The sequence below is a fragment of the Penaeus japonicus genome, unplaced genomic scaffold, assembly GCF_977035675.1.
Source record: "Penaeus japonicus unplaced genomic scaffold, GWHDUDI00000001_assembly GWHDUDI00000009, whole genome shotgun sequence".
In the NCBI taxonomy this organism is placed as follows: domain Eukaryota; kingdom Metazoa; phylum Arthropoda; class Malacostraca; order Decapoda; family Penaeidae; genus Penaeus; species Penaeus japonicus.
In genome coordinates this window covers 6,412,841-6,425,340 of record NW_028234411.1, presented here as the reverse complement: position 1 = coordinate 6,425,340, position 12,500 = coordinate 6,412,841, and the positions used below count along the sequence as shown (strand labels likewise).

The window sequence follows — 12,500 nt, the reverse complement described above, 5'->3', positions numbered from 1 at the left end:
GTCTCATTCTTCTTATCTGCTTAATTGTTTAGTGTTTTTTATGTTACAGAAAAGAGACACAACCATTACTCTTTGCTCGGGGATGGCACGCCTCAGACAACGTCAATACGATGTACATCAAATATATCTAATGGAAAGTTGACTGGATTTAGTGATAAGGTTTGTACATTTTCTTCTTTAGTAGTACACTCACTCATATATATATATATATATATATATATATATATATATATATATATATATATATATATATATATATGTATGTACATGTGTGAGTGTGAGTGTGAGTGTGAGTGTGAGTGTGAGTGTGAGTGTGAGTGTGAGTGTGAGTGTGAGTGTGAGTGTGTGTGTGTGTGTGTGTGTGTGTGTGTGTGTGTGTGTGTGTGTGTGTGTGTGTGTGTGTGTGTGTGTGTCTCTATCTGTCTGTGTCTATTTATGAATTAAGTACTACACTTTCTCTGCCTGGGATTTATTACAGATATAGAAATTTTTAAAATTCAATAATTTTAAGGTACATATATACACTGAATTCATAATAGTTGTTGACAAAAAGTATACCTCTGTATATACAATATATACATAAGAATGGATAACTTCATAGAGGATAGTGTATGCTCTGTGAAATATTAATTATGACTAATATTTACCTGTATGTTTGTTTGTCTCTTGTCATTCATGATGTTCAAAACTTTAGAGTTAAGGGGATTTACATGATGAGTGTTCCACATCATGGGTGATCTTTATATGTGAATAGTTCAAAGTCACAAACTAATTGAGATATTTATAAAGGAGGCTATTATAAAACATTTCAGTATTATGACAGTTTAACCCATTGCGGACAGGTCATGACAAACATGACGCAGGGTGTCATGATGTACATGACATTCGGGGATTTAGGATCACTGTGCTATTTTATTGTGCTATGAGTAAGGAGTGACTGATGATGGCATTTCCAGTCATAATTACTATAATTACTGTAATATTAAGCAAACCTAACATCCAAAACCTAGATGGCACCTTTTTCTTTTAGCACCAGTAGGAGAGAGAGCCTTGAATGGCACCCATCCACGGTCTCTTGAGTGGTGGCACACAGCAAGTTACTGACCTCTTGCTCTAAAGTACCGCTGGTGAAAGATGTGCAGGCAGAAAGTGAAGAGGAAGGTGACTCAAACCATGCCCAGTGTACAAAATGTGCCTTTGTGCCAATTAGGATGCCTATTACTGTGGCACTCACAGTCATAAGCACAAGTTTCCTTCCTCTTCCCTACCTTTCCATGTTATCTTCATTGTAGATGGTTATATGTTTCATCCTCGTTCATGACAGCACACAAATACAAAAAATAAAGTTCCTTTTTGTCCTCCCATAAAATAGCAATACTTCTATCACACTGAGTCTAAAGAAAATGATGAGTTGATATGGATCATATACTACAATTTTAGTCAACTGCAGCATTGATAGAGCATGTCATATGGCACATGTAAGTCTCTAAACACAATAAAACACATAAAAATCGAAACACAAAAATGGCTCTAGTTTTACAATGAGTACCTGAATGAGAGTGGGAAAAGTCAAAGTATGTTGTGTGAAGCTTGCTCTAAAATAAAACCCATCCTGGAGACTGGGTAAGCAAATCTATCACCCGTCCGCAATGGGTTTAATGTTGATTTTCCTAGTATATTGATATTCATTAACTTTAATAATGATGGGTCAGTAATGATAATAATCACTATGAAAACATGACAGTCAGTTAAGTGTAGTATACTTAATATGTAGGTATATTTAATGTAAAAAGATAATTATCATTTCCATCATTATTATTCTACAATCAGTATTTTCAGGTGTAGCTGTTTTTACTAACCTGTGGCTATTTTGTTATAATAAGCACAGCATTGATAAAGAATTGATTGGTTTTGTTCAATCCTATAAATATCTTCTTTACAGGTTATGTCAAACCTGTTTGCTGTTAAAAGTGAACTTTGTGATAGTAAGTTTGAGCTGAAAGTAAATGATGTGAGGTTTGTTGGTCATCCAGTCCGTCTCAACCCCACAACTACACATGGACGACATCAAGACAGAAGAAAACCTTCAACAATTATCCTATTTAATATTGTCTTTGCTCTGAAAGTGAGTTAGCAGTTACATTGTTTACTTGACTATTTTTCAACTTGAAGATGTATATATTTATATATATAATTTTTTTCTCATAATAGAGAGATGATCATTTAGATATTAGACATTTAGAGTTTCTTTTGATGTAGATAACTCTTATGAGCCTGAAATATATAACTTTTCTTATTTGAGAGGGTTTATACATTACAGAGATTATTTTTTTCTCTCTTTCTCATTTACAAAACAGGCAACTCTGAATCACGATGTGGTAAATTGTTACCATGACTTGAGCATGCGGTTAGGTCTGGCCCTGCGCCATGAGGAATATCGCTGTCAGTTCCTGTCTTCTGAAGCAAAGATAATGCTAGCTGCACATGATGAGGTAGCTAGTTATGTTATTTAATACCTGCTTGTCTTAATAAACCCAGGTACCATTATTATCTATTGAAAGTTCCTACTATTGACACTTACCTTGAAATACTGTTAATCTTCTTGTGGAGTTGCATTTCCTTTCTTTTTGATTAATCAGATGTAAATATTTATTTTTGATAATTATATATTATTGTTGAAATATAAAGGGTTTCCGAACCTGTACATTTTGTTGTGAGCTTTTATTTTTAGTTAATTTTGAACTACAGGAACAAGATCCCCCAAGATCTAAGAAGTTATTTGCAATGTTTTTATAGTTCAGTAATACATTTACTTTTGACTTTCAATTATAGTTAGTTTTTCTTTGATGATATGAATTGTATTATTCAAGTTAAATATGAATATACTATTCCAGGCATCTCAGCTGCCAGAAGATGGTCAGATATCACCCTTTCAGCTGATACTTGACAGAAGCCTGTTTGCTCGCCACCTAAGACAAGTTTATGAAGAGTAAGTAAGGAAGTAGATAACAATTATATGTGTTTTTCAGTAATAGACAACTCATTTATTTTGCATTTTCCATTTGATATAAAGCAGAGTAATTCATTCTATCTTTGAATATTTTTTTTTTTCACAGGCTGTGTGGCTCGGGTATTGTACAACTTCGCCTGAACAAGTGGATTCAAGTGAGCTTTTGTTTACCTCAAAAAGTTCATCATAGCTTAGCAACAGGAGAATTTATTGACGTATGTTTATATTCATTGATGTATTCTTAGCTTTAAGCTTTTATGTTTATACACGATCAATCTATTTTGTGTGAGTGTGTTTGTGTTTGTGTTTGTGTTTGTGTGTGCGTGTGTGTGTGTGTGTGTGTGTGTGTGTGTGTGTGTGTGTGTGTGTGTGTGTGTGTGTGTGTGTGTGTGTGTGTGTGTGTGTGTGTGCGTGTGTGTGCGTGTGTGTGTGACAGAGTGAGTGAGTGAGTAGAACCAGAAAACTATTGTGTATCTGTAGTTAAAAAAACAAAATAGGTTATATACAGATACTTTGCTTATATGTAGCATGGCAGTGAAAGAAGATAAAAAGGTATTTTAAGGATTTCTTTCCTTTTCTTGTCACCAGTATGAAGGGTTGTTAAGAGGACTGCAAACTCTGAAGCCATATCATACACTCATGTTGTTGGTGGAGCGTTCAGAACTTCTTCGGTCTCTTTCTGCTGATGCCTCGCCTGCTTTACGACGATTGCTTCATGTGGAGTCAGCACTAACGCCATTTTACACCCTTGCTGCTGACGCTGATTTGACATTACCTCAAGTGTTTATGGTATGTACAAGGACAAAAGTGGTAACTTCAGTCTCTTAGGAAATATGCATTTAACATACTATGCGATAACGTTTTTAACCATATTATTATCCTTTGCTATCACTATGATGGACATTTTTCATGGGGTCAGAATACTTTTGTTTTGCATTTTTCCGTTTGTTGAAATTACAAACTATTTATTTCTACAGTTGTGTAAATTGGGCATATCAAATGCTAATTAATATAACTGCTAGTGTATCATATATAGATTCTCATATACCATAAGTCTAGAATATAAGAAAACACACACATCTTAAAAAGCCTAACCCAGGATGAACATCCTAAGATGTGACCTGTACTAAAAGGGTTAATAGAAGTTATTGATGCAATCTGTATCATTTTTTAATTTATTTTTTAATGAAGAAGATGTGAAGCATAACATATCCCTTTTTTTACAGCTTGTTGGACACTTAGTATACTGGGGTAAAGGAACTATAATCTATCCTGTATGCAGTACAAATGTCTATGTACTTTCCCCAAATGCTCCTACAGTTATGTGAGTAAATAATTCTATCATATTCCTGATAGTAACTACTTGGATTTTTTTTTATTAGTTTTGTGGAATCCTAACCAAAATTATTGTTTATACAAGAAGACCGAAATGTGATCTATTTATTTTACACTCTAACTGAATACAAATGTTTGTACGACAGAAGCATGTAATGTATAAAAGATACTAAGTAAGATTTTAAATGTTTCCAGATTTTTTTTTTACATTATCTCTCTCCAAATTGCGAAAAAAAATATATAAATGACCTAAATTGCTTCCTCCCACAGCAATAGTCAGCTAGCAGAACGATTTAGCGAACAGTTTCCTGGGTCTTCTCTCCATGCTGCCTTAGCAGAATTCTCGTTTCCCATCTCCTTAAGTGACAAGTGCCATCCCATGACGTACCCTCACCAGCAGGTAATGAAAGGATGAAATGTCAGTTTAGTTGATATTATTCATGTACATGTAGACTTTTGCACCACTGGAAAAAAAACAAAACAAAAAAGAAACAGTCTGTTGGTAATTACATGTTAAATTGATGTTATTTTGTTTTGGGTACCCTCACTTTGTTCATCATGTTTTTGACCAAGAAATGTGAGTGTTTCCTAAATACTACATAAATATTTTTGAAGTGTATTGGCTGGAATTTGAGTTGGGATAATATATTCCTGTCCCATAGTTTGTGATGAACAGCCCTATAAATTTTCCTCATGTGATTTTCTTATTTCTGAACTTACAGTTTTAAGTATCCACTTTTGCATATGATATTGCTATTACTCCTTTAATACTATTGTTATCATCCACAGCAAGAACAAGTACAGCAGGTGCTATGGTTGCTGAAACATGGTTTGCTCCAGCAGCTGCATACCTATGTCTATCTAGCACCCCCGCCAACTTCCTCAGATTCAGGAAGTGGCCGGCTGAGTGGTCGTGAGATGGGAGGAACGGGACAGCTGGGTAGTCATGGTACAAGTTCCCCTGCCAGCACAAGCATACCCACTCCAACGGTTCATGAGCCTCCAGCACTGTCTCATGACCCTCCTTCACTAACTCCTCATCCACAGCAGGCTCATCAAGCTGATATCATAGGAGATGCACTACACCATGCTGCCGTACAGCTCAGTCAGCCAGCTTCTGAAAGTGATTTAGGCTCTGGTAAGAGAATGTATATTGAATTCTGTTCTTTGTCAGTGTGTTAGAAAATATAGAGGCTTACTACTTACTTACTTACTTACTACTTTTTTATGTTAAATCTCAAGTGTGATTTGAAGAAAGAAAATTGTAATTTTTTGTTTTACTTTATTGAAAAGTATTGTCATATAGAAAAGGACCTCTAAGATACTCGGTAATTTCACGACTACTTTTCTTTCCAGTGTGTAGTGATGAGCGGAGCCCTAGTCCTGGTGTCAGCCTCAACACCATCCCAGAGGACTTCATCCGCCGTCGCCTTGATACATTCCTATCACCCGCAGAAAAGGAAATGGTTATGAAAGTAGAAGCTGCTCAGAATCCAGAAGACCTCAAACTTTTTGCCAAGTGTGTATTCTTTCATCTTGCTTTTTTTCTTTTCTTCATGTCTTCTTTTCTCATCAGTAAAAATATGAACAGAATAGTGAATTTATATTTATGTAAACTATTAGATAGGTATCAGTTTCATGTGTCTAGAATATAGTGATCCAATAATTGTTTTGATACAACTTATGCTAAACATAATGCAAACAATCCCTTACGATGATATTAAACCAACAGGCTGTGTGTATATTTCCGGGGACGCCATCACCTAGAAGAAATGATGTATAGAGTCAATTTACGGAGATCACAACTACTTCAAGCAATTGACAAGTTCAGACAAGTCCTCATTACATGTCAGCATCCAGATGACTCCTTTACACTCACAGCACCCTCTAAATGACTCTTCAATAATATGTTCATGCCCATTTTATACAACAGTGGAAGTGAGACTGTGATAAAACTGACTTGACTAATTTAAGACACTGATATTCAAGTATTTCTCAGGCATCTTCTGGTCACAGTTGATATCTTTTATAGATACATGATAATTTTGTTTCTGTTGATAAATAAATTCTTTTTTTTTTGTTATATTTTGCTGAATAATTACAATATTCAGTGTTTTGAATGTTCAAGGGATGCTGTACCAGATTTTGGTATATAATTTTACTAAATGTTTGAAGAAATACCACTTTTTCATTGTGCATGGTAAATCCCACATATTGCAATATATAATTTCTCATAGATTTTTTAACATGTGCTAACAGAATGTTATATCAGGTATAAGGGTTATAGTTCAAGATTATTTATTGTAATAATGTGTTATTTATCTAGTATATACCTGATCAGATGTTTAAATTTGAGATTACACAATATTTCTAGCATCCAGAACATTTAATATCAACTGGTCATCACTCATTCTGAAATTGTATACATTGACTCGGAGGGTTGGTATGTACATATCAGTGTGATCCTCAAAAAAGAGACAATGGCAAGTTTCAAATAAGGTTAAAAAAAAGGGCGGGGGGGCAGCAGGGAGCCCTTTCACCAGCCCAGCTGGCAAGTGAAAACTGGTGATTGAGAGTTGCACACATGCACAAACTGGCAAGAAATTGCAAATATACAGTGTGTTCCATATTATCAGTTAATATGTAATGTTGTTTGGATGTAAACTGTATTTTTGCCCCAACAGGACCCACATGTGTGAGGGTTGACTGTCAAATATGTTGCATTACCAATATTGAAAAGTTCCAGCATTTTACAAGAAAAAGTTTATTTATATAATATTTCCAATATCTGATGTACAACTGCAAACCAGGGTATTTTTCACCAACACCTGACAAAGCAATCCATTTGTATGACATTTGAAAGAATGAGACAAATAAATGGAATACAAAGACTAGTAATGATTTCCTGATAGCCATATCCAAAACCTGATTTTCTAAAGATGGAATTTAATAACAAAAAATACGACGTGCCAAAGTGAATCTGTTACAGTCTGGAACTTGTTGTCGGCAAGATTATTTATAAATAAGTTACATAACAGTTACGGTAGTGTGTACTGTATAGCTGTTGGCCAGTTATTTCATATATAATACCTTAAATCTGCCATATTTTGTCTGCCATTCTCAATACGTACCACAGACCATGGTTTATAAAAATAACAATTGTTATATCAGTTGTACTGAATAGGATATTTAAAATTGTGATACAATTACAAAAATATAAAGAATACGTAGTAAAAATTAATAGATCAGCATTTCCTTGCACCATTGCAAAGTTGAAGAAGTGGAAGTGGATGAGGTTTTGCAATATAATATATACTGTATATATGCAGCTCATAATCATATAATGAATATATTGAAAAATATCACCTTGTTTATCTATTTCATGATTTAGATTCATATCTTCTCTAATCCTCATTTTTTCTGAATGAAATACTCAGCATTAAATGGTTAACTAATTAATTCTTATTTACTACGCTTTACATTTACATAAGAACATGATTTACTTCTAGTTTCTCTTCATTTTGCTCAATGAATATTTTTTTCTCAGCTGAAAAAGGTAATTTTAGAAGTATGTCTAGCTGCAAACATTTTTTTTTTTTTCCATCAAAATCTTAAGTGACTGAGAGCTTCCTATGAAATGGAGACCTCTCCCTACACTCCTACATATGATGAAATAATGAATAGATAGTAGTGGGTTAACTATTATACTGATCTCCACAGTATTTTCATGAATCAAGAAATTTTGGTCCAACTAGATTTTACTCTACTGCATAAAAATGACCAGAGGATAAAGGCTGTCTGAGATACCACTATGAAAATATTTTCCCAATTCCACTATATATTATTACATAGCAAGCAGAAGTACAGTATCCCCATTTATAATATGGACAGTGTCTGCAACATTTTCTTCTTGTTGCAAATGGCATGATACTCCTTAATGCAGTACTACTTATTTCAAATGATTACTCATAGGAAGTTACTTGAATAAAGTTGAACTTTATTAAAAACATCAGCACATTGTTTTTTTTTTCTTTCTCTCTTTGTTTTTCTTTCTGTGTCATTAGGTAGTTTCTTATCTTTACCAGTGTAGGATAGATAATAGGATGTGAAAAGCTACAGTACTATTATCACAAACATCAACAAACAAGGTTTCGGTTAATACCATTTCAGTCAAAGTCATGTTTTTAGGAACCTAAGAAGTTCAGTTATATATGCTAGAGAGATATCTATATATACGTACATATATAATTTAAGCTACCTTTAGATGTCAAGAATAAGATAATTATAATACATTAATTTTAAGTTCTCTATTACACGAATACCATATCAAATAGTGATAGGATTTATACATCAAATCACTAAATTTCGTTGTCTATGTTTTGTATCTGTGATATTGGGTTGGGACATGTGCCTAAACAAAATTGTGTAAATTAGATGTAATTTATAGTGAACTGTAATATTGCCAAATTTATAACATATAATACATGTATGTGCATTCTTGTACCAAAACAGACTATAATTCAAAATAAAGTGAAGAATACCTTTTCAGGGCAGCTTCAGTAACAACCTTGACTATTGAAGGTATCACTTAGTAATATATTGTATGTTAGTGTAATAGTAATACTGTTTTGATCATAATGAAATGTGTTCATTATATTCCTTCCTTTCCTTTCCCTTCTCTCTCTCTCTTTCTCTCTCTCTCTCTCTCTCTCTCTCTCTCTCTCTCTCTCTCTCTCTCTCTCTCTCTCTCTCTCTCTCTCTCTCTCTCTCTCTCTCTCTCTCTCTCTCTCTCTCTCTCTCTCTCTCTCTCTCTCTCTCTATCTATCTATCTATCTATCTCTCACTCTCACTCTCACTCTCCCATTCCTTCTCTTGCTTCCTCTCACTCTTCCTCTTCCTCTCCCTCTCCCCCTCCCTCTCACTCTCCCTTTCTCTTTCTTTCGCTCTCGTTCTCTCTCTCCCTCCCTCCCTGTCTTTCTTTCTCTCTCCCTCCTTCCCTCCCTCCCTCCCTCCCTCCCTCCCTCCTTCCTTCCCTCCTTCCCTTCCTCCCTCCTTCCCTCCCGAATATCATCAATCACGGGCTCTCAGTCTGGATCGTAAATTTGCTGGGGGTATATTTCCAAGAACGAGATATAAGAACGATTTCGCAAATAAAAGGATTTTCTGATATGGTATAAATGCCCGAAGACTGGTCGTTTTCTATTATTCTTTGTCGGCTCTTCGTTTTTTCTTTCTCTCTCTCTTTCTTCTCTCTCTCTCTTTCTTTTCTATCTCTCTATCTTTTCTCTCTCTCTCTCTGTCTCCTCTCTCTCTCTCTCTCTCTCTCTCTCTCTCTCTCTCTCTCTCTCTCTCTCTCTCTCTCTCTCTCTCTCTCTCTCTCTCTCTCTCTCTCTCTCTCTCTCTCTCTCTCTCTCTCTCTCTCTCTCTCTCTCTCTCTCTCTCTCTCTCTCTCTCTCTCTCTCTCTCTCTTTCTCTCTCTCTCTTACCCATAACAAGAAGTAATACATGAATAAGAATTCATCTATAATGATGATAATAATCATTATCATCATCATAACAATGATGAGAATAATAATAATAAAAATATATAAATTAATATATAGATTAATAAATAAAAATATAAAATGAACATTTTTATACAAATACATACACCTTTTGCTTAATTAAGCTGTCTTAAGCTGGGTTTGTGGCTTGAAAGGACACTGTCAAGCCAAAAAGTATCTTGAAATCGTTCCATAACGGAATTTCCTTCCCTCCTAACCTACACATTTTTCGATACCCAAGCAAGTAATATAATAATGTGTTTTAGATACCTGGATTTTGCGCCTATGCTAATGTGAGAGCGGCAAATATTGAAATCCTATTGGTTTCTGTACCGGTTTCAAATAAACCGCAACTTTATTATTATCCCTTATAAATATGTCCACCGAACGCTTTTTATCAAAGACTTCATGCTATTATCATAGCGAAATATCTCTTAAATAAACGATTCATAAGGACGCTTTTATGACCCTAATGAAAACATATTTTACAAAGAAGAAAGTACTTACACCTAATCTGTAGCCTCAGAAAATAGAACCATCTGTTGCGAAACATCTACAGACAAGAAGGCGTATAGCTTATGTGTATGTGTATAAATATACATATATATGTTTGTATGTATATGTATATATATATGTATATATATATATATATATATATATACATATATATATGTGTGTGTGCGTAATTTCTATCCTCTCCCAAAGCTATATCGTGTATTCAATATATCCTGTCGTTAACTCCATAGCGCAAACGACGAGCGCATTGTATACGCTTTACTATTACTGTTCTTGCTATCTTCTTTTTATCAAGTGGCTGGAGAGATTGGAGGTATTTGTAACACAGATACAATATCAAAGACTTAAGAACTAGTAAGCAAAAAAACATATGAAAGGAAATATGCAACCATGCGTTGTCAATGATGCAGATTTAATATCAGCAGCTGGTATCATTAGTCATTTTTGCTCCAATTCGGGGCCGGACACACAAAACAACTTACGATATCGTAAACCCGCGCAGCCAGGCCGCGCATGCCATAATTCAAACTGCGAACATGGTCTACGTATTGTCACATTCCGAGTCGCATTGGCTATACTATACGTCTTTTACGAAGTATCATTTGAACGGTTGCCACGTCCTTCATCTGAGGGATGGTTGAGGAAATTTTACAAAATTTAAAAGTATTACGGCTTCGTCAAAAGACTGGGATACGACCGTAAGTCTCAGGTAGGACATTCATAAAATATCATTAGGCAGATGAATAGTCTATTATTACCAATGAAGCAAAATAGATATTCTCCAAAGAATGCTATCCGAAAGCATTGGACACTATTTAATGTCTATGGTGCCACCTCATCACCTGGCACCACAGACTTAAAGATAGCACCAAAACTAGCCCCTAAGAGTGACACTAGATACAGGAGAAGAAGTTTTATCACTTTACCATATCATACCTGAATAAAGTATTCCAGTATTTGAAAGCATTGTACAGAAGGATAAATAGGTATACATCTCAAGGAACTGATATATATCATCTAACTTAGTTCTATAGTGATTTGTCATGAATTACCACCCTATGATACAAAGGATTATAGAAATAAAACAGCTCACAAACGATTGAATGCATAACCACAAAAAATAAGCCTCACAACAAATTATATCCTGAAAACCATTCGAAAAATGTCATATATTTTTTTTACTGATAATGAATCTGCAACAAGGAACTAATGAGTTTCAGTAAATGCGATAACTTTAAGAAAAGGTAAAGTAACAGCTATTCTTCAAAAATGCACAATATGAGAATATTCTTTTTCTCTGAAATTTCAAAGACTGGTAATATCCCGATCATCAGATCAACTAGGATTATGAAGCAATATATCATTTGCAGATAATTTAAAATAGATTACAACGTCGGAGGTGTGGCCATCATTCGAGATTACGACCATACACAGACGTACGTACGTCATACGTACACATACACTCACATGAGCATATGCATACACAAAAGCACACACACACACACACACATACACAAACACATAAACACACACACGCACACACACACACACACACAAACACACACACACACACGCACACGCACATGCACACGCACACGCACACACACATACACGCACACACACACTCACACACACACACACACACACACACACACACACGCACACGCACACGCACACGCACACGCACACGCACACGCACACGCACACACACACACACACACAAGCCAACTGGACCAATTACTCCCAATTGGGCCCCGCGCCCAAAGGGGCCCAATTGCAAGTTGGCTTGGAACCTGGGCCCACCAGGTTTCTATCCAACGGGACCCTGCACCTCATAAGACCATCTCTGCTACTGCAGGACGTTGACCTATCCTTATATTTCCTAGTCTTGGTCTCCTTGTTCTATATTCTCTATTCTGTTGCTCTCTTTGTCAACATGTTATCCTGCCTGCCACTTCCTTTTAATGCTCTTAAGTATATTTTCTGCTTTGGTCTGTTCGCTGTTCCAAGTTGCTCTTGATTAACTTAATTAATTGATTGCCCTAACCTAACTTCCAGCATGAACCTTTTCATTCCTAATTGCTAATTTTCCCTCA

At 35.3% G+C, this 12,500-nt stretch overlaps 1 protein-coding gene across 1 annotated transcript in view; it reads left to right on the top strand.

Annotated features, from left to right (window-relative positions):
* The window catches only part of Nprl3 (GATOR complex protein Nprl3), a 10,354-nt gene extending 1,464 nt beyond the window's left edge, over positions 1–8,890 (top strand). The window contains exons 2-12 of the mRNA XM_042999977.2: positions 50–159; positions 1,943–2,125; positions 2,358–2,492; positions 2,895–2,989; positions 3,117–3,225; positions 3,599–3,799; positions 4,237–4,334; positions 4,616–4,745; positions 5,135–5,483; positions 5,702–5,864; positions 6,078–8,890. Of these exons, the coding sequence (XP_042855911.2) occupies positions 50–159; positions 1,943–2,125; positions 2,358–2,492; positions 2,895–2,989; positions 3,117–3,225; positions 3,599–3,799; positions 4,237–4,334; positions 4,616–4,745; positions 5,135–5,483; positions 5,702–5,864; positions 6,078–6,240 (1,736 nt within the window). The 3' untranslated portion in view covers positions 6,241–8,890. The remainder of the gene's footprint in view (positions 1–49; positions 160–1,942; positions 2,126–2,357; positions 2,493–2,894; positions 2,990–3,116; positions 3,226–3,598; positions 3,800–4,236; positions 4,335–4,615; positions 4,746–5,134; positions 5,484–5,701; positions 5,865–6,077) is intronic.
* Positions 8,891–12,500: the final 3,610 nt, after the last annotated feature.